General features: G+C 41.8%; 2 protein-coding genes across 3 annotated transcripts; both read right to left on the bottom strand.

The window, feature by feature from the left end:
- Positions 1-193: 193 nt before the first annotated feature.
- gsdmea (gasdermin Ea) lies at positions 194-6,065 on the bottom strand. 2 transcript variants are annotated; one of them, XM_076300932.1, is made up of 12 exons: positions 5,884-6,065; positions 5,642-5,780; positions 4,507-4,717; positions 3,927-4,119; positions 3,576-3,680; positions 3,105-3,171; positions 2,881-3,016; positions 2,543-2,674; positions 2,163-2,296; positions 1,607-1,880; positions 1,174-1,247; positions 194-916 (listed from the first exon to the last, which is right to left on the bottom strand). In XM_076300932.1, the coding sequence occupies exons 3-12, from the start codon at positions 4,715-4,717 to the stop codon at positions 692-694; spliced, it is 1,551 nt and encodes a 516-aa protein (XP_076157047.1). In that variant the 5' UTR covers positions 5,642-5,780; positions 5,884-6,065; the 3' UTR covers positions 194-691. The 2 variants fall into 2 exon arrangements, with proteins under 2 accessions (XP_076157047.1, XP_076157046.1); XM_076300931.1 differs by having other exon boundaries at positions 5,642-6,065.
- A 758-nt stretch (positions 6,066-6,823) lies between these two features.
- Positions 6,824-24,412, bottom strand: osbpl3a (oxysterol binding protein-like 3a). The gene is made up of 22 exons (XM_076301409.1): positions 24,014-24,412; positions 20,507-20,707; positions 19,688-19,804; positions 19,460-19,513; positions 19,231-19,344; positions 19,002-19,130; positions 17,153-17,237; positions 16,917-17,020; positions 16,040-16,123; positions 15,159-15,303; positions 14,882-14,967; positions 12,731-12,856; positions 12,349-12,442; positions 11,966-12,192; positions 11,593-11,730; positions 11,288-11,351; positions 11,077-11,155; positions 10,723-10,873; positions 8,686-8,830; positions 8,172-8,298; positions 7,875-7,997; positions 6,824-7,459 (listed from the first exon to the last, which is right to left on the bottom strand). The coding sequence occupies exons 2-22, from the start codon at positions 20,612-20,614 to the stop codon at positions 7,363-7,365; spliced, it is 2,397 nt and encodes a 798-aa protein (XP_076157524.1). The 5' UTR covers positions 20,615-20,707; positions 24,014-24,412; the 3' UTR covers positions 6,824-7,362.
- Positions 24,413-24,914: the final 502 nt, after the last annotated feature.

Below are 24,914 nucleotides of genomic sequence, written 5' to 3'. Positions count from 1 at the left end.
TAACAGAGGGCTGTTTCCTTCAGAATATCCTGAATAGCTAAAAACTGAACATCCAGTCTTTCTGTCAAACAAACACACTTGCAGAGGTAATTGATGACATTTAGTCATGTGTCCAACAAGCTACAATGAGTTACATTGGAGTCTGAGTATTGAATGGATATGCTTCTTTATTAATATATTAACTCTTCATATTTTATATATGTATATATATTTTCCTTCCTTCATATTATTATTGTCTTATCAAACATGATGTAAACATGAACATAAGTATAAAAAGACAACAAACTCTGTCAAGAGTCAAACAAGTCGATGGAAAATGTTCAGACATCCATGCTGTTGATTATAAAAACATGCAGGCAAAATCTTGTGAAATCTGAAATCAACTTAAAGGATAAAAGTTGTGGTATAAACCTCTTGAACTGTAGACTATATTATATATATGTTTGCATAGTGTAAACATTAAATACATTGTATTACATTATTAAAGCCACAGTCCTGTTGTATGCAGCAGTACATGCATATAAACTCTGTATAAATGTATTGCATTTGGCTATATTTCACTTATAAATTATCTGATACCATACTTGTAATAATTCCATAAAAAGGAGGATAAGGGTGATACAATTTCCCTATATGGTCTTATATGGAGTCATTTTTCCCAGGCACATACACAAGAGAGCTTCTCCTTCTCCTACTCAGACATCAGACTAGCCAGGCCTTGTAGAGCAATGCACAGGGTTAGAGGCTGGAACCCAGTGGCTTCCTTGGACTCCACCAGCAGCTTGTCTGTCTGCCTGACCAGCTGAAGATGGGCCGAGAGAAAGAGGGATTCCACCCTACGGAAGGCCTCCTCACACTGCAGGAGTGGGGGCACGGCATCCAGAGGGAAGGGCTGAGACTTCATCAGATCCTCCGTCTGAGAGAACAGACATGGTCTCAAGTGCATGCTTTTGAGGCAACCTATAACTCCTTTTTTCTGACTTTTGTCTGTTATCACATGACTGATCTACCCTGGTGGAAAGGGATCAGCTGACAGACAATTAAGTTGCAAAGTTTGTGTAAAGTGTAAATACAACGCAGATATTAAAATTTCTATGTAATTTAGCACTCTGCTTCTGTGGATGTATCGAGGCACTGACTGGCAATGCACAAGTGTGTGTGAATGGAACTCACTAGTTGACTGACAGATGGCAGCAAGCCTGCAGAGCAGCAAGACTTTATCAGATCCAAGCAGTCGATTGTCAGCTCTGAGGAGACATTCACACACCATACACATACATATGTATTAAGGCCACTGGAATTACATCCATCAAGACGGTGACATTACGGTTGATGGGTTATTGCTATTATCTGTATCTCCATGTCAAATCTGTCTGACAAGTAATGTTGAAATGAAATGAAAACAAGCCAGTGGGAATACATGAGCAACTCGGACAGTAAAGTGTATTTCATCTCGGAGTGGTTGATCCCTATCTTAAATGGCTTTTCCCCATCCAACAGATGGAACAGTGACACCAGTGAGACCATGTGCAAAGTGCATTAAAGTATTAATTATAATACACACCCATTTGGATGACGCAACAGATATATGATCATGTGATCTCACCCAGTAAAGCGCTGACCAGCAAATGCAGTGCGTGGCCTACGAGCAGTCCGTCAACTTGTTTCCCCGTGGCTGCCGAGGACTGATTGGCCGAGGGAGAACTGGATCCAGTCTCTTCGTTTGGTAGAGTTGCATGTTTGCCATTGCGACTTGACAGTAGTCCGTGATGAGCTGTATCCTGATTGGCTATAGGCCATAGCAGATAAAAGATGGCCTGGACCCTCTGGTCCTGGCACTCTGATATGTCAGCAACTTCACCTGAACACCTGGCATCTAACTGATGAGCACAAAGAGACAGAGCAAGAAAGAAAGAGAGAGAGAGAGAGATGAAGTGTAGAATATGTAAAGAACACATACATTGCAGTATATGTTCAGTGTACCGGTATCAGGCTTGTGCAAAATTCCAGAATTGAATTGAAACTGGCTCTTAAATTCCAATTAAATTCTTGAATTTCACTTGCATTTCAATTGAGGTAGCAAACAGGAAGTAGAATTGCATTTCGAATTGTGCACAACCCTGACCGGTATGTCTGGTTTGAATGGGATACTTGCTGCTCACCCAATCCTCCAGTACACTCAGGAAGTCTTTGTCCAGGATAGAAGGACCCAAGAGGGAGAAGAGGGAGGAGCGAGTCACGGCGTCCAAATCAGACAGCATGCCCAGGTCTTCTTTTAGATTTGCTAGCTCTGCAACTGACATCACATCACACATGCATACATAAATATACATAAATATATACATTTACATATAACACATACCCAATATATGCTAACCCAGAACCAAACACAAAATAATATTGTCTAAGACACATTACACATCAAAATGTAATGCTAACAACAACATACAATTAGGATTATGCAGAAAAACCAACCAGCCAACGTACACACACAGTAAGACATGCTATTCATCCATACAAACAGAAGTACACATACACGTACATGTGTTCTGTATGCTAAGAAACTCTTCTGTCTCCTCCAAGGGGCCATCCACCTCACACAGACTACTGTCATCCTCGGTCTTCCCAACATTCCAGTCAAACCCACCCTCAACATCAGCCTGCAAACAAAGCTCTAAGGACAACAAAAACAAGAAAAAAAGTTGACATGTTCACATAGATGTTATTTTTTTATTTTTGCTATTTTTGCTTGATGTTATGTTAGCTGACATATCTGAGCATTCTCCCTCTTACACATATATACATACATACACACATCCAGAACATACATACTATAGGCACTATATATAAATAAAAGTGACTTGACTTGACTTGACATACCATATTGGCCGCTCCTCTTGATTCTGAGCTCAGTGACACTATAGGCCAGGACTGTGTGCGAAGGGATCTCCATGGAAACCTCACTGTCCATCTGCAGAGTGGAATCCTCATTCACACTCACCTTCAAACCGCCACACTTGCACACACACATAGACAAACTGTTACTTTTTTATGCGTGCATACACACACATGATCCTATTCTATGAACACATGCCTGTATACACCTTCAGAGGGACAGTCTTCAGTATAGCCAACAAAGCTCCACAGCTTCCAGCTCCAAGTCCATGGTACCTGAGGAGCAAATATTTAGTGACAAATTAGAGCAGATATGTCAGATACTTCTTTAATCAATATTTTCTGTATGTACAGTATACAGTCATGTACTCTATGTGGTCCCTCTGATTTCTTTCAGTCATAATTGTTCCTGGAACATTTATTATGTACTTGGAACATCAAGGACTTTAGCAAAATTACCCAAGCAACCTACAGAAAAGGTTGAGTATATGTATGTATATGTATATGTATATGTGTATGTGTATGTGTATGTGTATGTGTATGTGTATGTGTATGTGTATGTGTATGTAAATGTACATGTTAGTCCATTATTGGTGTTTTTAATGTCACCAAAATCGCATGTCTGTATGTGTATGGATATGTGCGTGTCTGAGCCAGGTGAGTGCTCATTTTTTTTGTACCTGACAGAACAGGAGTTCGAGGTGAAGATGCGCTCTTTCAGGACAGTTATCACCTTCCTCTTACACAATGACTGCTGCACAAGAGGATGCTGCAAGTCCACCAACCTACAAAGATCAGAATCGCACCCACATGTGTGACTTGATATGTCTGCAAACACAAGGTACTTTTCAGTGTTGTGTAAAAAAAAAATCTGTTTTTGCACAACACTGAAAAGTGTTGAATTAATGTGTTCATGCGTGCGTGCGTGCGTGTGTGTGTGTGTGGTGTGTGTGTGTGTGAGAGAGAAAGAGAGAGAGAGAGGGTCAGGCAGAAAGAGAGAGGGGAGGGGAGTAGGATTACAGATTGCTGACCTGTCCTTGGAGTCATTCATTAGTTTGTTGATATTAACCACCTCTTTGTGGAGTTTGCCTAGTGAGGAGTGAAGCTGTGAAGATCCCTGTCCCTCTGCCTTAACACGGACCCCTCCAACTTCAGCACTCAGAGAGCCTCCCATGGTCCCAGCATACGTGCTCTCATAGTCCAAGAAGTCTGACTTTACCAACACTGAGAAGACACAGAGGTAAATGCAGTGCAGTACAGTGGTCAAAGTTATACATTCGAACCCCACTGATTCTCCTTAATGAGAGAGAGAAAGATAGAGACAGAGAAAGAGAGAGAGAGCGGGGGGGGGGGGGGGGACTGGATTTATTGGTTAAAACAATCATGTGCAAATCTGCTGATCAAAAGAACAGACTGGATGTTCATGTTACTGCCTGATGCTGGAGACTGATGCCACAGACGTAGTCTTTCATCATTTTTTTCATGTTTTCGTATTTATTATACAGGAAAGTATTAAAAGTAACTGAGTCTTATGTCCATACAATGCATGGCAAAAGGGCCTTAAAGAACAGCCATGGGAGTGTGTGGGCATAAACACAAGGGTGTATATACCTGGCCGAAGAGTTTTTCTCCCTTGTGTGATTTGTGTGAGGGTGAAGTCGGTGGGCCTGTATTTGGGTCTTTGCCATGGCCACTTCTTCTGACTTTTCAAGACCACACCCAGTGGCTGCAGCTTGTCCGAGTCTGTGAGACGAGTGACGGCCAGTAGAGAGCCATCAGGGTCTGTCTCACTGACCAGGTGACGTGTTACCTTAGCAAACATCTTTAAAGAAAACAACAAGAATGGTCAAAAATGGTCATGTTCTGCTCTAACATACTCTCTATACTCCCTTAAAGCCAGTATTAAATATTGTCTTGTCCATTTTCTGTGATTCGATTTTTCTGCTGAAACTGATTTTGATGTAGCCTACACTGAACTAACTTAATGCACCGTGTGTGTGTGTGTGTGTGTGTGTGCACGCATCTGTGACTATCAATCATGTCATGTGTGACTATTAATCATGAGAGAAATGGCTGATGTATTATGTGTACTACAAAGGTGTGATGTGATACGATCCTGAAATGACCCTTTGCCTGATAGATCTGAAAGAACAAAGTCAGGGGTTAAAATATCATTTGTTTTGTTCTTCAAAATCCTGCATGACCCCTCCAAGTAATGACACAGAATCTCGGAATGTAAACAATTGGGAGCAGAAGAATGGGGCCTGGAGAGGTAGCCCCATGAGGGGACATCTACATCTTGTCTACTTACCTGATGTAACATGTATGTAAGATGTATTTTCTGACAGATCAAAATATCTAACAGCGGATTTGATCATGGTATAACATTGAGTTGATTGTGGGTCTGTAGGCTACTATAACTGTATAACGTTGAACAGAAATAGAGTGTGGGTTTGTACTATGACTGTAAGACTTTATGAGCTTTAGAATAGGCCTATAATTCAAAAGAGAAGCAATCTGGTCTGGTTACTCTAATATATTGCCCTGGCTATCTGTCATCATACCCTACATAACAAATACAAACGGTAAATATAGCCTACACATTTAAGAGTGCAACTGGAAAAAAACTCACACTTAATAGTAGTGTGACTGGATAAAAAAAAGAACAGCCACTTCACTGAGGCCACCTAGGCAGATTTCGTGACAGTACACACAAGCAACTTCTGCGTCACAGATCACCACTTACCGTTATAGACGGAGGTGAGAAGCTGACTAGTGTAGACCACTTTCCTTGTAGAGCAGCGCAATATTTTCAGCGTAGGCTAGGTCATTCCTCATTCGTGAGATGAGACTAGCACTAGTCTCTGTTTGAAACCCATCCTCTCCTAATAAAACCGATAGTTTGTTACGTTTACACCCTTTTGGAAATTTCGTCAAGCCGAAAAGGAGATAAAGTTCTGAAAATGACATCTACCAGGACACACCCACCTATTTGACCGGCCGCTTCATAGCCTACGCATTTTGGATTCAAACCGGCTGATGTAAATCCACTTTTCTCAAATTATCTTCAGTTGGCTAAAAGTTAAGTAGAGATTCTGACCATAGACTGTGATTCTGACCCCAAACGTGTGCTTGTAATGAAGGGAAGGCAGCATTCTGGTGCTGTCCCGCCTCCGCCATAATAGGAATCATATGAGGGGGCCTCTCAATGGGTCGCAGGCATGAACAGGCTAGTCCTTCTACTGGCCGAGAATCAACTCTAATTTGAGCCTTTACTTAGAATGCCAGTAAGACTATGGTTATGAGGAAAAGGAACTTCAAACGGATTTCTGAAGAATCCATCCATCCATACACTGTAACTTGTTTGTGTGCCCTGGCAAAGGACATGTCAATTGGTGCACGTTAGGATCATCTCACACTCTCTCTCCCTCTCATTATAGCCCAGTTCTAGTAAAAGTCATTTTTGTAAGTGTAACTTATTACTTGAGGAATATCACTGCTTTGAAACGTTATGATAAGGAAGGACATCAACATTTTAGGGTCTGGTCTTCTGGCTAATATATTAGATTGATCCAGCTTCTAATGGGTCACATCACTTGAATTATTTCTTGCAATTATGTGGAACATTTGCTCAGAGAGCCAGCTTGTTGAGGTCAAATTTATTAAGTAGTTCCTTTCAAGATGGATAAATAAATTATATTTAGGTCACCAGTATAACTTCGAATGGATTTATTTGGTCCTTATCATTATCGGATTTCCACAGTAGCCTGATGTGAGACTTCTCAGGGATTTCTTTTATGTCCGTTCAATCGAGTACAACCTATATGGCCATCAGACTTTTACTTCTTTCTTCTTTACTGCATTTCATTACTTTTTGACAAGATAGAGTGGTCTGTAAATTAAAAAATCACAACCATAAAAACAAATGTTCGACAAATCCCTTTAGACATATTTATTGTTACAATGATGAGTACAATTGCCATATTTTTTTCCATGATCATCATTATTATTTTATTCCCTTTACTCTGAGACAAACAACGATAAGGCAGCAGGTGTGGGCTGGTTGAAAGAGGTTGAAAGAGAGAGAGAGAGAGTGTGTGTTTGTGTATGTACAGTGTGTGCATGTCAGCAGTAGTAGCCTAATGTTTTCTTTGGCACAAAGTGTGGTGGCATGTAGGCAGACTGAGTGCTCGCACGTGACACTGTTCACACACTAACCACCATCACTCAATTCCCTTGGATAAAGGTAGAAAAATTGTAACTTCAGTGCAGAGTCACATACACATAGACAAACACACACACGCACACGCACACCCACACGCGCCCACACACACAGCCACAACAGACTTTGGAAAAAGTTTTGCTTCTTAGGAAGCCAAATGCCCATTAAGAGTGGGAAGGACAGTAAAGCCATATTTAACCATAACACAGAGGAAGCCCTTTGATTATAACCAAGCGTCCACATGGTCACCAGAGTAGTGGGAACTCCATCTGTTTGAATCCCTGTTCTTTCCTCAGGTCCCAGTAGGTCCCATTACTGACCCATAAGTCATCTTCAGAACGCCTGAAAAAAAAAAGAAATATTATATATATGTGAAAATGAACAGAAACACATGCACAAAAAGAATGAGACAGTAAAGCAGTATACAACAGTATCCCATGCATACTGTAACCTTCTGAAAAGACTGGGTCTGTATATTACACCATTTATTTGCCCTCTATCTGTCTCACACGCACGCGCACACACACACACACACACACACAGGCGCGCACACACACAGACACACACGTACCACACACACACGCACGCACACACACACACACACGCACAGGCGCGCAAACACACACACAAGCACGCACACACACACACAGACACACACGTACCACACACACACGCACGCACACACACACACACACACGCACAGGCGCGCAAACACACACACACGCACGCACACACACACACACACAAAGTTACACACTTGAAGAACTTGGGCTGGTGGCTGATGTTGTTCTCCTGCAGCACCCTCCTCCTCTCCCGCTGCAGCCTCTCGATGCGCTCCTTCTGCTCCTCTGCTCCCGACACATCACCCTCCTCCAGAAGCCTGATCAGACACACGGGCGGAACGTGGATGGAAGCACAGGCAAAGGCATAATCAAACACTTGACTTGACACACACACTGAATATGTGTGTGTGTGTGTGTGTGTGTGTTAGTGTGTGTGTTTGTGTGCGTGTGTGTGTGTGTGAGAGTATATTTGTTAGTATGTGTGTATCTACCTCTGGTCTGGTCGGAAGCGTGTGTCAGTTGGAGGCAATAGAGGCTTCTCTTTTTCATCCAGCTCATTGAGCTCAACTGCAAACTGAGTTAAGCCATAGAACTGCTCATAGTCCTCAGGCATCGGGTCTACACACACACACACACACACACACACACACACACACACACGACAAAAATCATGACTCAGTATGTGCCCCTGGTAGAGCAACTGTTAAGAGTGATGTGCTGACAACACCAAGATCAGACATCCAAAAACTACTGATGAATACATCAGTACAGTTCTACTGTAAATCACTTTGATTAAAAGTGTCTGCTTAAATGAATGTAAGTCAATGTGAATGAATGTAACCCACATTACACCCTACACACACACACCGTACACACATATTACACCCTACACACACACACACATTACACCCTACACACACACACCGTACACACATATTACACCCTACACACACACACACCGTACACACATATTACACCCTACACACACACACACATTACACTCACTTGCTCTCCAAATACACGTGGCAGAGGATGGGTCTCCCAAGTAAACCGCTTCGTTCCATTTGCCAAAAAAGGAGTGAATGGCATGTCCGTCTGCATCTGTGACCACGCCTTCCACGTTATTGACATTGGAGGTTCCACCTCTTCCCTGAATAACAACAAAATGATTACTTCTGCACTCCTGTCCTCTGATAACAGTACTGACTGATGTAGTATTAATTGCTACGTAAGGTCTCCTTTGCACTGCAGCTTGAATGTTACTCCTGATATTTCTGTGAATGTTATTTCTCCTTTTTGTAAGTCGTTAGTTAGGATAAAAGTGTCTAAATGAATTAATGTTATGTATGTTCTGAAAACAAGCGGTGTAAAAGCATATAGGTCATTAGGTATACACACTGAAAGTTGTCTCGGCTTCAGTTGAGCTTCAACCAGTTGTATCAACCTAATAACGAATTTGTTGGATGACAATAATTTGCAAAATAATATATTATTTTTCAGAGTTGGTATGTAAAACATTTGCACTCTATTTATGTACACATCACTTCTTGTCCACAAGGGGTAGCTAGAGCACAGTGTTTGTTTCCCTTTTCCCTCACCGTAACCAAGCAACTGGCTCTGAGAGGGCCACACGACCTCTTGAACTCACTCAGCAGGACATTATACATTTATTTATTAGTCTAAAGCGATCACTCATTTCACCTACATTTTCAAAGAGATCCGGTCCTGTCTACTACGTCAAACGCTCTGGCGTTACAAGGCATCCCACCCCCTCCAGATCCTTCCATCTCACTGGCAGCGCTTAGCTCAAATTACCCCTTATCCCCTTAATGATTATCCATTAAAATGGCACACGTTGGCTCCACGATAATCAGCCTCCTCACTCCCAGTCTGTCAGACATGAAAGACAAAGCAATCACATGCCTAGCACTTACAATAGCAAACCACACAGACCGGCCCCTGAATATTTTTTTTTTAATTGCTTCCATCCACAAACCTCTAGCCTGGGTGAACCCAGGTGAACCCGTTAGTGTATCTGAGTTTGTTCCACAGGTCCATTTGGCAATTCTCCCATTCAAGCCAACGTCCGAATCACCAAAAACCCAAGAAACCAATCACAACCGCTTATCTGGGGTCACAAGACCTCTTGATCAAATGGAAGCAGTGTAAACATGCTTTCAAGGTGTGTCTTGTGCTGTTTGTATAGACCTTTTCAACAATAAAAACAAAAACAATGCTTGAACGTTCTATTTGGGCCCCAATCTACTTCCTCTGCATTAAGATAACATATGGAATGTTAAAACGGAAGCCTTGTGGGGCCAACTATGATGCTGATAATGGAACTCTCTTGAAAGGGTCTATTGTAAGCGCTAATCAGAGGTGATCCAATGATTTCCAGACCAATTCTCAATTGAGAAACAGTCCGGTGTTAACCAGGCTATCCGGCTACAGATTAACAGAATACAGGTATTACAGAATTACAGAATGCAGGTATTAACTGGAAAAAAAAGCTACTTTGAAGTTTGGTCCCCTAGCCATTACCGCACTGAACAAACGCATGTAGAGATCCAGTATTACCCCTGTCTGTTATGTTGACTGCGTTACCAGTGATGTTGTGCCTACCATTATGGTCTGATGTGTGGTGCTGTGAAGGCGTGTCTACCTTCTTTTGCTATGGAACATAGAATGATTTATGAAGAAGATCATCCCCCTGGGAGCATTATCTATCCATCTACCTATCTACCTACCTATCAATAGGGGGTGTACGCAGACATTTTTCACACTTGATCTCAGAACTGTGAAAACATCTGAGGACCACAGCCAGCTACCAAGCCAAGCAACATGTTAATCATTCATAAAAAAAAAGTTATTTGGATCTTTGTTCACTTGTTTTTGTCATGGTTAACTTGTTCTTTCCCTTGTCCACACTATGTGTGCTTGGAGCCTTTGTTTATTTCTTTATTTCCATGGTTTCCATTCGACCCTTATTTAGTGCTCTGGTATTTTCCAGCTTACACTCACTCACATTCATCTTTTGCTCACCTTGATGAAGGTGACCTTGCAACTGCTCGAGTTGCCGCTGGTAACAGTATTTTTAATGGACATCTCCCCATAGTGCTCAATCCAGCGTTGCCCACTCAGGATGTTATGGATGCAGGAAGTGACCTTATTCCACTCATAGTGATCGCCAAACCTGAAGAAGAAAGAGACAAACAAGGAGCTATAAATACAGAAGAGGACCCGTTTGACTGAGGGATTAGAGGATGAAGAAGAACAGGTGGAGAAAGACAGAGAAAACAAGACAGAAAGACAAGGTGTCTAGAGTAGTCTCATTTCGTAAAGCAAAAAATATATATAATATATATGGACAGAGATCCATAAGAAGCGGCTAGTCACCCTGGCAACACCACATGAGTGGTTCCCATGGGAACGATCTCCATGGACTTTCCCCAGAATTTATTCTTCCAGCGAACATCTGAAAAAATATATAACCATGGATATAAATACAGTATATGCACATATAAACAGTCAGTGAGTGGTGTGTGTGTGTGTGTGTGTGTGTGTGTGTGTGTGTGTGTGTGTGAGAGAGAGCACCAAAGTCACTCACCCTGCCACACAGTGAAGTTTTTGGACTCACAGTGGCATGCAGAAACCGGAGGATGATGACTAACCTGCAGAATGAATTCACAAGAAAGAGAAAGAGAGACAGGAGATGTAAAACACCAACACAGAGTGATGGTATGGAGTATGTCCTTGTCTAAGTGCATAACGTTATGGAGTATGTCCTTGTCTAAGTGCATAAGAGTATGGAGTATGTCCTTGTCTAAGTGCATAAGAGTATGGAGTATGTCCTTGTCTAAGTGCATAACAGTACGGAGTATGTCCTTGTCTAAGTGCATAACAGTGTGCTACCTGTTCTGATATGAATCTGAAGCCCTTATCAGGTCGGTCACACTCGTACGTCTCTCCCAGTACCGGATTAAAAGGTTTCCCTCCGGCACGGTGGAATGTGGAGGCATACGCTGATATGGCAAAAACAGCTACATGAGCCTGCCACACACACACACACACACACACAAACACACACACACACACACACACACACACACAAAAACAAACACACAGACAAGTTAGCCTTGTTGCGTTCATGAAAATTTCAGAGGTCTGCAGATCAAGTTCGATATCGGTTCCGGAGTCAGTTGTCAGTGGGTGCGTCCGTGTGTGTGTGTGTGTGTGCTGCCAGTGTCAAAAGGTAGATGTATCAGCTGCGTGTGCCCGTGCTCACCATGCGCAGATGAGGATCGTTGGTGTGCGCAGCCGTGTCCAGTAGCTGCGTGTACTCCATCTCCTCACACAGGCGCTGCAGTGTGTTGATGGGCTCGTTCAGTTGCACAGGCATGGACACCTTGCTGAGGTCTTTCCCGATGTTGTTGCGTAGAATGTTCCAGAGACTCACGCCGCTGTCCAAGCTGCGACAGGGCAGACGTGTCCGCCGCATGACGCACACCATTGCTGATAAAGACCACACAAAGAGTCTGTGAATAAAGTCCTCAGATCTTCTAACGTGTATCTGTATAGCGACACTCTGAGTGTATACACACAGGCATCTTGTGTAGGGCGATTGGGGAATGTAGGATGTGATGGACTATGTGGTTTGAGTGTGGGTACCTGAGTCGTCTCGCTCACTACTTGTCTCACTGTTGTAGTAATCCACAGAAACACTATCACTGGCGTCACTGAGGAATGAATCATCATCTGACACCTGCACACAGTCACACACACACGCCCATGACGACACAAAAGAAATCCACACATGACAATGACAATAATTTAGATCATGGGTTACTGTGTCGCCTCTATATAGAGAGTTTATACAAACACATGACGCACTGTGGAGAAACGTGTGACTTCTGGAAATCATTTATGAAAAAGTCTTATTATGTAAATGGAAAAATGACAAGAAACTTTGAGTGAATAATGTGTGATCATGTGTGTGTGTGAGCATAGAATTCTGCATTCTGGCCACAAAAAGACCCTGTTGATCCCTCACCTCATTGTCAGTGGAGCTGGAGGACAGCAGGTATTCCCGTGCATCAAAGAACTCGGACAGAGAATCCGAGAGGGATCCTCGACTTTCAGTAGATCGCTGGTGCTTCGGTGGACTTCGGCCATCCACCTGAAGGAGTCCGTGAAGATCAGAGAAAACAGTCACAAAGTGTTTACATGGACTTGAATGTAAGGGTAATGATGGGGCTTTTTGTGTTTACGCATGTAAACATCATATCTCCATTTCAGAAACTCAGAACCCAAAAAGCATCTATCCTGGTTTTGAGAAAACTGGTCATGCCAGCTGAATTTCTCGCAAAGAAACGAACCAGCATACTGTAGTATGCATACACCTTACTTTGCTGACTAGAACACATTATTAGTATCAGGGACGTCAGTAGGATTGAAAGACAGGCAGGGTTGTAGGCAATACGCGTGCATTGAGCGCGGCAAAAACATTTCATCACACCTTAAAAAGGCTTCAATGATTCGTATTAACAGGGACAACATGCCATTCGTTTTCACTTTTGCAATATTGCTGATTATATTGCTAATTATAACAACATTCTGCGGGAACTGATATTGTAGCCCTTGCTTGCCAGTGGCACCCCCAGAAAATGTCTAGTTACTTTTTGTAAGGGATTACAGCTGACACACCCTAATCACTGTGTGATTTAAAAACACATGTGTGCACGAAGTGAATCTGTGCAACCCTCCTTTTCTGAAAAAAAAGTTAGCTACAGCAATGAAAAAAAAAATCCTGGCACCGCCACCATTCTTTTCTCAACCGTTTGTCATTTTCACGTGTGTGTACTGAGTTTTAGCCGATTCAAGGTGCATCGCTACATCTCTACTTGTTACAGACTGGAAAATGGTATGCTAAATGGTTACATATCTGACAGAGTGCAAAGGTGAGATGATGTCAGTTAAGTGAAGTGAAACCTGATTACAGAACACTGACTTGACAATAATCCTCTCTTGAACCATACTGGATGTGTAAGTTGCAGAATACCATGGAATTCCAAAAGCAAATTTCGTACGGCCTTCTCTCTCGGCCCTTCTTCTCCTGTAGCATTTGATCAGTGCTCTTTTTAAGTTGAACTAGGGTAGTACTTAACTACTAGCTACTACAAACTACTGTTAACTTATGTGATCATTTAGTAATCAAACAATCAAACAAGCATAAATCAGTATTCAAACCAAAACAATTGCACCCTAGACTAAGCTATGACACTTTTTAACCAGATAAGTCATATATTAGTCCTTTGGAAATTTGCTGCAATTTCAAAACTCGGAAATTACTCTGGAACGATAGCCTGACGTTGTCATACTCAAATTCTAGTCAGAATATGAGTCTGATACTGCTCATTGGGACGTAATAATGGGGCGTGTTTCAACCGATACAGGGGGGGAATGCCTCTGCACTCAATTGGATAGACCTAACCAATCAGAGCAACAAAATAGCTTACCGTGAGGTGTAGGAAGAAAACACACAAACCATCCTTCTGCTCCTATATCCCTCCGTTTTTAAAAATAATTCTGTTGAACAGTGATATGCTACGAACATGTTAAACAGCTGCATATCTTTGTGTCCAGTAAGGTCTGCTGTTTATTCTGATATATGGTTTTCCATGTGTTGGGGAAAGCGTTTGTGAGATATACCACCAAGAATAATGGGTGGAGATGGATGAAGTTTTGTGTGCAGAATGGAAATATGATGAAATTTCATGTCCAACGTTAATTTTCTTGCGAACCGTTTATCACAGCAACTAGCCGCTAATATCATTTGAAAGCTCCAGTTCCGCTCTTTCATGTGACATTTGTGATTTATGTGAGATAATTACTCCGTGAGCAATTCAACAGAGAATAATGGATGTTAATTTGGAAGCATATTATTACTATATTTTTTAGGGGGGCTTTTTGATCATCTTAGGGTGGCTTCAGCCCCCTCAAAATAGGCCTACACGTCCCTGGTATTTATCATGTATACAGACATATTAATAACCAGGCCTCCATATGTTTATGTAAATATCATATCCTTAATATAGTAAAAAATGGGATAATCAGGATATCGCTGTGCATAGAAACACAATATACAAAAAGCAAACAAGGAGGACAAGGTTCAGCTTGTGCTACTGCATAGACGTACACATACCTCAGTGTTTTGCTGCTCCAGAACCAGTTTGATTTGATTTTTTTCTGCAGATAGTGTTTTGAAGGCTGATAGGAGTGTGGAATGGACTAAAGGACAGAGAGAGAGAGCGAGAAAGAGAGAGAGAGAGAGAGAGATAGAGAGAGAAAGAAAGAAAGAAAGAAAGAAAGAAAGAAAGAAAGAAAGAGAGAGAGAGAGAGAGAATTATGTAATGTGCACTACAAACGGGTTCAAACTGTTTTAAAATTAAATGAAAGATTTAAAATGAAAAGGCCCTTACTGGTACTGGCTAGCCTGCAGAAGTCCTCCTGCAGCCGGGCAGCATTGGTTGGTGAGTCAGGAGTTTGTAGGAAGGTTTCGGGATAGCTAGGCTCACTGGCTGACAGGTTTGGGTTGGAAACATGAAGACGGGTGGGACTGGGAACCTGAGAAGGATCAAGCACAGGTCTGTGATCAGGGCAGATTCAGGAGAAGTGTTGAACTGTGGTCAGAATCGGCCAAAACACTGATTTGCTTTATAGTGTGGCTGAGGGGATCTAACCATTCTGTGGTACTGAGCTCAAAAAGCTGCAATTTGGCTTTAATGGCTCTGTGTCCTGTGTACTTTCTTGTTTCAGAGCTGACATTAGCAGTCCTACAAACCAACAGAAATCTAAGTTTTTTTTGTACAAGACCTACTACAGTATTATGACATATTATACCGTAATTTCCCAACTATTAGCTGCGGCTTATACATTGATTTTGCAAAATGTATTCAGCAATGAGGCTAATACATGGGGGCATGTTGTTGTTTCTTTTAACTTGCATAAAACACTGTCCTGCGGCTTATACACAATGCGGCTAATACACAGGGAATTACTGTACTAGTGTTTCTGTAATGTATAGTATGTGTGTGTCATTTTGTAACAACTCAAAAAACAACAAGAGGAATGAGAAGTTTAGAAAATAACGGGTAATCTTTGGGCTAGCAAACCTAACCAGCATAGTTCCCTTTCAGTACCTAGATTGCTAAATGTCAAGAGGAATATAGAAATGTTTTTTTTTTTTTCAGGTCTGGTAAACAGAGCACAATAAGTAACACACGCCACTACTCCACTAATGTCTAAAACCAGATAAACACCTAGTCAAACAAGTCCAGGTTAATCATTCTTGTGTGCATACTTGTAATGAGCTGTTGCTGTCTTTATTAGAGGCCTTTGAACGCCATTTCTTATGTCCTCTCTTCTCTTTCTTTGAGCCATCACCCTGAAATTACAACAGACAAACTGAACAAGCACAAACACAAGTATACACACACACGGCAATGCAGACCATCCATCCACCAACACAAAACCAGCTCATACAAGCACACACACACACACACACACACACACACACACACACACACTTGCATACAGCAATGTGTGTATGCACACACAGACACACACACACACACACACACATACAGCAGCAGGGGAGCATGAACAGAGGTTAGAGGGGAGAGAATGACACTATGTCAGTTTGAGAACTTAAGAACTAAGATGAGAATCTACAACAAATTTAAAGATCCACTGAAGTCTGCTAGAAGCTGCAGCTGTAGAGATCTCACTGCTACTCATATTGCTGCTGATTCTGCCTCCACAGAGGACAGTGGATCCTTAAAAACATGAGGCAGGACTGTCCGAACATCACATGCTGCACAATTGAGGGTTTTTTGTTGTTCAAGAAAAGATGGCTTACTGATGACAGTGGGCCCTATTGCTGTTGTATTATATGAATGGTGTGTTGTGAAGAAAATTATATGAAGGGTGTGGCCAGAAGAAAATGGTTTCTTTCTTGCTTTCAGTCATGTGCCTCATTTGATCAATGCTTAATAATAGACCCTTTCAAGAGAGTTCCATTATCAGCATCATAGTTGGCCCCACAAGGCTTCTGTTTTAGCATTCCATATGTTATCTTAATGCAGAGGAAGTAGATTGGGGCCCAAATAGAATGTTCAAGCATTATTTTTGTTTTTATTGTTGAAAGGGTCTATACAAACATACATACAGACTCTTACCGGAAGTGTGTTGATGGCAGGTGCAGAGTAAGCATGCTGCATGACCTCCATGTTCTTCAACAATAAATTCAACTCCAACAAACATGATTCACAATCAGTGAGATCTGTGTAAGATTGAGAAGATATTGCACAAGTCAAATATATTGCTGTCCAAGGCACATCATCTTAAGAGTCGGGTCTTTTGTTATATATGCAAGCATAACAGTAGGAGTGTGTGTGGATATATCAGCATGTACCTTGGCAACATCGGTCAAGGTCATCATTACTCTGAAGCAATCCTGACATTGCCTGAATGGAGGCCTGTTTGGTGAGAATGGCATTCTAAAAGGAGAAAGAGTAAGAGTGCTATTACAAACAAGTAATCATATAAATAACATGTAAAAGGCCCCTGCTCATAGATATGCATCTGCATGTGTGCATGAGGACTCATTACTGCGATAGTGGTTTGTAATTAGAAAATCACATAGCTCATTCTGAATCCCAACTTGTAAGACAAAGTTTGCTTCCAACCGCATTGACCAATATTCCATTTCTCAGTGCTCACCCCCATTTCATGCATGACTACCATGGAGGCTACTACGGGCACGTATCTGAAGCGTTCTGTTCGCGGAGTGTCTGCTGCAACAATTAGCTTCTACTGAAACTGGCTACACCAGACGAGATAGCAGCGCATACTGTAATTTCCCAACTATTAGCCGCGGCTTATACATTGATTTTGCAAAATTTCTTCAGCTATGAGGTTAATACACGGGGGCGGTTGATATGGTATTAATATGGTTTTGTTTCTTGTAACTTGTATAAAACACTGTACTGCGGCTTATACACAATGCGGCTAATACACTGGAAATTACTGTACATTCGAAAAAAATTAGAGCAGTCTTCAAAAAGCTTTTTTTGCGCTTCGCTAACAGAGCCTTTCAGTTACGGACTCCGTGTAGCCTGGGTGTAAGCCTTACCCTTGGTTCCATCCTTGAGATCAAATCAAATTTCTTTCACTTGCCGATGTGTAACCAACATTCTTGACAAGAGTGTCTGAGTGTGTGTGTGTGTGTGTGTGTGTGTTAGAGTTTAGATTCTCTGCCCGAGCCCGAATTTCCAGCCACTCGGATTTCCTCGGGCCGGGCCGGGCCGGGTCCTTGATCAAGCATTTTTTTTTTTTTTAAATCATTAGCCTACTTGGGTGGGGAGCTAAAGCTATGCCATAGTCAGACTCAGAAATATTATAGCCTATATTTATCAAATTAGGCCTAAGTAACAAGTGTATACAACGTTATACAAGTTAGGCTCAGAGTTACAAAATGTCATTTGTAATGTCATCTGCGCAACATGTGTCATGCGCAGCTTCTCCACTCGCACGCATCACACCGGGCCTGCTGTGCTGTAGGCCTATTGTGTAGCTTAAGTGCAACGTGAAGCTTGAAGATGTAAAGAAAAAAAAAAATGAAAACAGGAGAAATAACTTAGAGCAAGTTTGGAGAAAAGTCGGAGGTATGCATTTGTCAGGTATGCTTTGTTGCGTGCATTAAGTGCGCACGATGTTCACCTATGACAGCAAAAAGACTTTAAGATGAACATGAAGCAGGCTTGCCATGACAGAAATAATGATAGCCAGCCTTCAATGTCCTCTTTTGTCACTTCTCCAAACACACACCTGAGAGCGAGGCAAGCCCTCACAGAGAAATGCGTTGAGTTTTGCTGCAGGGACATAATTTTACGTTGTAAGTGACGTTTCTTCATTCGGATTCATTTGCAATCCATTCCATTCTGAATAAACAAACATAGTTTAGCCTACATTCTTCATCCTCCGTTGCATTATTCATTAATATAATTCTAAACGAATTTCTGTAGCTCAAACAGCTCGGAATTGTAGTTGAGAACGTCAGTTATAATGGCCCACGTATTTAAAAAATGTCGGGTTTAAATCGGGCTCGGGCTCATAATTACAGTTAATGTGTCGGGCCGGGTCGGGCTCGGGCACAATGTGCACGGGCTCGGGTAGGGTCGGGCTTGATTTTTTGGGCCCGATCTAAGCTCTAGTGTGTGTGTGTGTGTGTGTGTGTGTGTATGTGTGTGTGTTCTGTATACCCTCATGCTGCTGATAGGTTCACACTGCAGATGTCTCTCACTGGGGTCCATGGCAATCTCATTCTGACGAAACACACGATGGTGCCGCAGTTTGGACACCCAGTCATCAAACATATCCCGAGACTTCACCTGGGCACATGCCGGAAATTAGGTATATTGACAGTTGGCCGTTTTAGATCTGTAAATGTTCTGATGGTGCCGTTCCAAAGAGAAATGTGTGCAGTTTTACCTTCAAATGATAAATGCTGTCCTCGGTGTCAAGGTCTATACACATAGTCTTTTTCTTGATTGACATTACCGACAGTCCAACATCAATACAGCCCCTATATTTTCCCTTTTGCAACTGTCAACAACAGAACAAAAATCCACACAAAAATTACACCAGCATACCAACACTGCCTATCAATAAAAGTGATACTCAGTGAAAAAGTGATACTCAGCTGTATAAGAAAACTCACATCAGCTCCAGTCTTTCCATATTTCAGAATACCCCTATCCAAAAGGAAGTACCTCTGAAAAAAAGACCAAAAAGCCAGTCTTATATAAAATGTAACATTATAGGTATGTTTGTAAAGTAACAGAGTTTAAGCTCAACATATCAAATGCCATTGAATTCCAGTTGAACTTTTGACTGGATCTGTCCATTACTATTTCATAGGACTCCACTCGCCAAGAACCACACTCACCTTGTGCCAGCCTTTCATTGGCCATTTCCGTTTCTTCAATAGGAAGCCCTCCTGGGGCTCCGGTACCTGTGCGTTACCCAGTATTCCACGCAAACCTTCCACAACCTCCCAGCTATCCTACATTCAGACAATGAGAGATATAAAACACCAACACACACACACACACACACACACACACACACACACACACACTCACACACACACACAGAGGACATTTCTGAAGGACAGTACTGTTTACCACTCTCATGGCCTTAGTTGTGCACTGTTGTATTTGGAAAAAACATATCTCATTTAACTCAAAATGCCTAAAAATAACATTATCACTGACTTGTGCTACTTTTAATGTGGATATATATATACTGCTCAAAAAAATTAAGGGAACACTTCAATCATACACTGGATCGGTACGCTGACACTGTTAGGCTCTGAGCACAAGTTAAACAATTTTGAGGCGAGTGTTTTATTTGGCAAGAACTGTCAGACATTCTGTGAATGTATACTGCTCAAAAAAATTAAGGAAACACTTACAGTTTTCCACAATTGTTAAAACACATTTTTTTAAACCTTCGACCCTTTTCTCAATTCTCAAACTACGTTCACAGAATGTCTGACAGTTCTTGCAAAATAAAACACTCGCCTCAAAAGTTTTACTTGTTACTCAGAACCAAACAGTGTCAGAGTGTTTGAGCAGTGTAGTTTGAGAATGGAGAATGGAGAAAGGGTGGAAGTTTTCAAAAATGTTTTTTAACAATTGTGGAAAACTGTAAGTGTTCCCTTAATATTTTTGAGCAGTATATATATGTAAATCACAAGACATACCTGTCTGCTGCTGGGCCGGGATGAGTCACTGTCATCACTGTGTGATGACTGTCCTGTCTGTGCCATCTTCTTTGAGGACTGTGAAATGCTGTGTTCCAAAGAGCTCATTCTGTAACGATGTTACTGTAGCAACAACAGCAGCCGTCTCTTCTGATGAAAGTCACCTCCCAAAACATGGCTAAGATAACTTAACCATGACAACTACGAGAGAACAAGGAGCGCAGTGAGTCAATGTTTGATTTGTGGGTCCAACAGCTAGCAGAAAGTTAAGAGCTACAGCTGATAAAGCTTTGACAGCCTACGGCCTACTAAATTACTCTAACACTACACCTTCCATACATCTACTTAAAGAGCACTTGATCTGGGTGAATTGTGATGAGTGAGGTCAAGGCTATCAAGCCTTGTGTTTCTTGCCAGTGCTCAGCTAAGCAAGGTGTACCATTCCAATGAATACGAGAGGATTAATAAGGACTGAAGAACGAACAAGGAGCGGTCAGATGTCTGATTACGGTGAAGACAGCCTTGACAGACATTCCAAACTAGCGTGATTTCCCAACTATAAGCCAAGGTTTATACATTGATTTTGCAACATTTCTTCAGCTATGAGGTTAATACAGGGGCAGTTAATAGGGTATTAATATGGTTTCGTTTTTTTTAACTTGCCTAAAACCCTGTTCTGCGGTTTATACACAATGCAGCTAATACACAGGAAATTACTGTATTTCATGTGTGAATTGAAGTGAATTGATCCCTGACATCATAGATATGATTCACAAGAATTTCCATTGCAACACCATGGAAACAGCTCCAGAGGAGGAAAGGTGTGGGGGAGAAGCTAGTCTAAACTGCACCTAAGTAGAACCTGCATTACTGTCATGGAACTAGTTATGCATACTGTTGATAAATAATGCAAAATCCTGACAATGGATAGAGTTCAACTGAACAGAGTGAAGGAAACAGATTCCTTCTAGAATAGTACAGCACATTGCCCAAACAAATCATACTGGCCTGTCTTACTGGTCAAAAGGCCTAACTCCATTAAGGAGAAAGTCCAATTCCAGCATAACATAGTTAACATTATTATGAATATGAAAAAAAAAGTTATCTTTTGACCCCGAGGGTAGTCCATGGAGAGTAAAACGCTGCCAACAGCCCTTCACTGGCATCACGTGGGAGAAGCAACCAGAGGAGAGAGGGGGACAAATTCCCATGACAAAGATCTGAGCCTACTTTCTCTCTTCTTTAAAGATCTAAGCCTACTTTCTCTCTTCTTTAAACACTGCGATCTACACATCAACACTTGTCCAATCATTGTCGCACATGAATTCAATGTTTCTTGCATGAGAAACATTTTCATCTCTGAACTTCCAATCATATCCACTAGCTTTTGTGCTTAATCTCAGTGCAACTGGCATGGGTTGAGCAGAATGCTGAAAAGTTGATTAAATCCCAAAAGAGAACAGAAACACACAAACAGAAGCTGGACAGAAGCCAGGAAATCACAGCCTCAAATAAAAAAGCTTCCCATGTTAGAATTTATTTACTTTGGCAGATACTTCTGTACAAGTCATGACAGCTCTTGTTTTCTGGCATTCTAAAATCTACCTAAAAGATCCTAACCTGCGTAACCTAACCTGACGCATTTTTAACCAAAGCGACTAACAACATGGTAAACAGTTTAAGTTTTAAAGCAATTCTCTCAACAATTATAGGACAATTTAAAAAAGGTAGAGTAAGAATAAGTGCATCAGTGCTGATTTTAAACAGTTGAGTGTCAGTTCTAGATGGGTCAAACAACTGCTTTCTGTTTTTGTTCTCTAGATATTATTCAGGGAATGCTGATGGGCCTGTCAACATTTCATATGGCTTTTGATGTCCCTTTGCAGAGTCATTGTCCAATTTATATGACAGATTGAATGGCTCCTGTATCAGGCTAGTGTAAAGGACTGTCACAAGAATAACATGGGATAAACCTGGTCATTTTTAAGGCAAGTCAAACCTGAAGTAAATTTACAAGTCTGGCAGGCTAATGGTTATCAGGGTAAAAAGCACTACAGCTTTGGCAGTCGGTTAAAAAACGTTAGAACTAGCTAAAATGCCATTATGCTAAAAATGTCAGTGCCTTTCTGTTCCATCTTGTTTAATGCATCACTGGCAACTCCGGAGCATTGCAAGTGTGTGTGTGTGTGTGTGTGTGTGTGCCACCCATTTTCCAAAGGCTATGTTTAGAGGGACATGACCGTGCCATGAGTCATCACATGGGAAGAATGTACTCTACTCTGCAAAAGAGACAGATACTAGCAGGGAGTGGCGAGGCAGACTGAGAGTTGTAAGTGGGCCTCTGTGGATTCTGTCTGTGAGTTTAGTTTAAACATGCCCGGCCCAGCAAAGGGAAGGACATTATACAAGCACAGGCATAGAGGGAGAGAAGAGAGAAAACACCATGAAGCATAGCCTAGCAACCCACACGGACAACCACAGTGGAGGCAAAAGAAGAAACAAAAAAGGCTCACTTTTTCACAAAACACAAACGTTTAGCCAGTTACATTTACAAAGAAAACAGTTCACTTAATTGTTGTTTATCCGTTTAGATTGACAAATTCAATCAATTCCATGTTAGGACGATTCTAAGGGCCCATCATTGACAGGGGGCCCCCAGAGAGCCCCCCAATAATACTATATATTATCAGGGGGCCCAGAATTATTGTCTGTCATAGGGCCCAAATGATCTAGCAGCGCCCCTTTGTCTAATATGTGACTAACTTTCAAGACAGGAAAGTCTTGAACCCTCTACCCACCTTTCACACAAACACCTAGACTAATAAAAAGAGAGGAATCTGGCACTGCGAGTCCAAGTCAGCAGTTGCAAGGACATCTACATTTATAGCTGGACTCAATGAGGGGTCACCTATGTTTTACAGCCACTGGTGTTTCACATGTATCTGACTTGTCATGCACATATCACAGCCATACAAGATAGGCCTATGGGCTGTTTTTGTGTATCGGCCTTATTGGAAACCATACAAATACAAATATTTTGCGTTACACAGCATGTTGAAATGTAACTGTTTTCAGCCACAACTTTTGCACTGTCGCCATAATATAGGCAGGCTGGTGCATTTGAGAAAGATGTGAAAACCTTCTTCGTCAACACACTTGCCAGTCGTCATCTACCTTTCAGTGTTTACCGTTCGCCTTCATTAATCACTCAATACGTTCAGATATTATCAAGAGAAAAGGATACTCTGTTCGGCCAAACTATCAGTCTTATCAGAATAGCCGACCATTCATAATTGTATTAAAGTGACTAGCATTCATCTTTGTAAGTTACAGCCAAGGCCTGTCATTTACAGCCTAACGTTAGATCTTTACGTTTGTTTTTTGTAGCCGACTTCCATTCTGCGAACTTCCTGACAAGTTAGATGAGTGTGGGGCGAGACATCAAAATGTTGAACACGTTTAATTCTAACAGATTCGTTCAGATATCAAAGAATAAAAGTGTCATACCAGGACTCTTTCCATTCAAATCCGGTGTTCGGGAGATGTTGCGTGCCTTCACTATACGTTACTCACGGAAGCTTTTATCTTGCCGGGGACAGCATCGGGTAAAAGTCAAGCTGTTAACGAGATCACTTGAGTCCCCGTGGCACGTAGGCTGCTGTCAACAAACTTCTTCAGTTATCCATGTAGCCTGATGCTATAGTCCTAAAAGTGGTACAAAATCTGTGGACGAGGTGGAGCTATACACTACTTAAATAAAAAGTTTTTATTTTTTCGACAGCGGGGTTTCACTAACCATATACGTTACCAGAAGTGTGTTGTATGATTCTGCAGGTTGCTTACGGGGAGGAGCGAGAGAGACGGAACTTGAGGTTATTGGCAGCTTGATCCTCCAATTAGAGTTGGTTAAATATTTACACTACCCAATTACAGCGGAGGATTGAAAAAACCAAAAGAACGTACCACGCCGACGTGTCGCTCTTATGCAATACAGGTAAGAGTAGGTTAAAAAAAAAGTAGCTTAGGCTACATCAAGTCAGCTAATTTCCGCAGCACCACAGTTGACGTAGCCTATGTTTACAGAAACGGCATTGAAGCCTGCTACTCTCTGTTGGTGGCCCATCTCTCTAATTTTATCTTTCCAATGGTAAATAAATAGCTAAATTATTAATAGTAGTCTAGCCTAGGCCCTAGCCTACCTGAATGCAATGTTAAATCATGTTGTCTCGCATAGCCTACTTTAACCCGCCCTCTGTATTTCACTGATTGTTACAGGACATGTGGGACATGTGGGCCTGACTCATACAGGACAGGGGGTAGGCAGACACGCTACCGGGAGCATAACATTATATGCTACTGGTTCGCCGGTCTGACATTAGGCCTGCCCGCTGAGCCGTAGGCCTACGTT

This window comes from Alosa pseudoharengus, unplaced genomic scaffold (genome assembly GCF_046254945.1).
Source record: "Alosa pseudoharengus isolate Yale_2024_CS ecotype anadromous, Long Island Sound unplaced genomic scaffold, YU_APseudo_1.1 YU_APseudo_1.1_scf_23, whole genome shotgun sequence".
NCBI classification, from domain to species: Eukaryota; Metazoa; Chordata; class Actinopteri; order Clupeiformes; family Clupeidae; genus Alosa; species Alosa pseudoharengus.
Note: the sequence above shows the minus strand (reverse complement) of the source record. Positions and strands in the feature narration are given on the sequence as shown.

Coding starts and splice junctions, on each gene's coding strand:
- gsdmea (XM_076300931.1), bottom strand. CDS start 4,717: ATGTTTGCTAAGGTAACACGTCACCTGGTCAGTGAGACAGACCCTGAT. Junction 3,172..3,575: donor TCGAACTCCTGTTCTGTCAG/GTACAAAAAAAA, acceptor TTTGCTCCTCAG/GTACCATGGACTTGGAGCTG. Junction 2,297..2,542: donor TCTTAGCATACAGAACACAT/GTACGTGTATGT, acceptor ATGTGATGTCAG/TTGCAGAGCTAGCAAATCTA.
- osbpl3a (XM_076301409.1), bottom strand. CDS start 20,614: ATGAGCTCTTTGGAACACAGCATTTCACAGTCCTCAAAGAAGATGGCA. Junction 19,805..20,506: donor CCCGGCCCAGCAGCAGACAG/GTATGTCTTGTG, acceptor GTCTGAATGTAG/GATAGCTGGGAGGTTGTGGA. Junction 11,156..11,287: donor AAACTTCACTGTGTGGCAGG/GTGAGTGACTTT, acceptor ATATTTTTTCAG/ATGTTCGCTGGAAGAATAAA.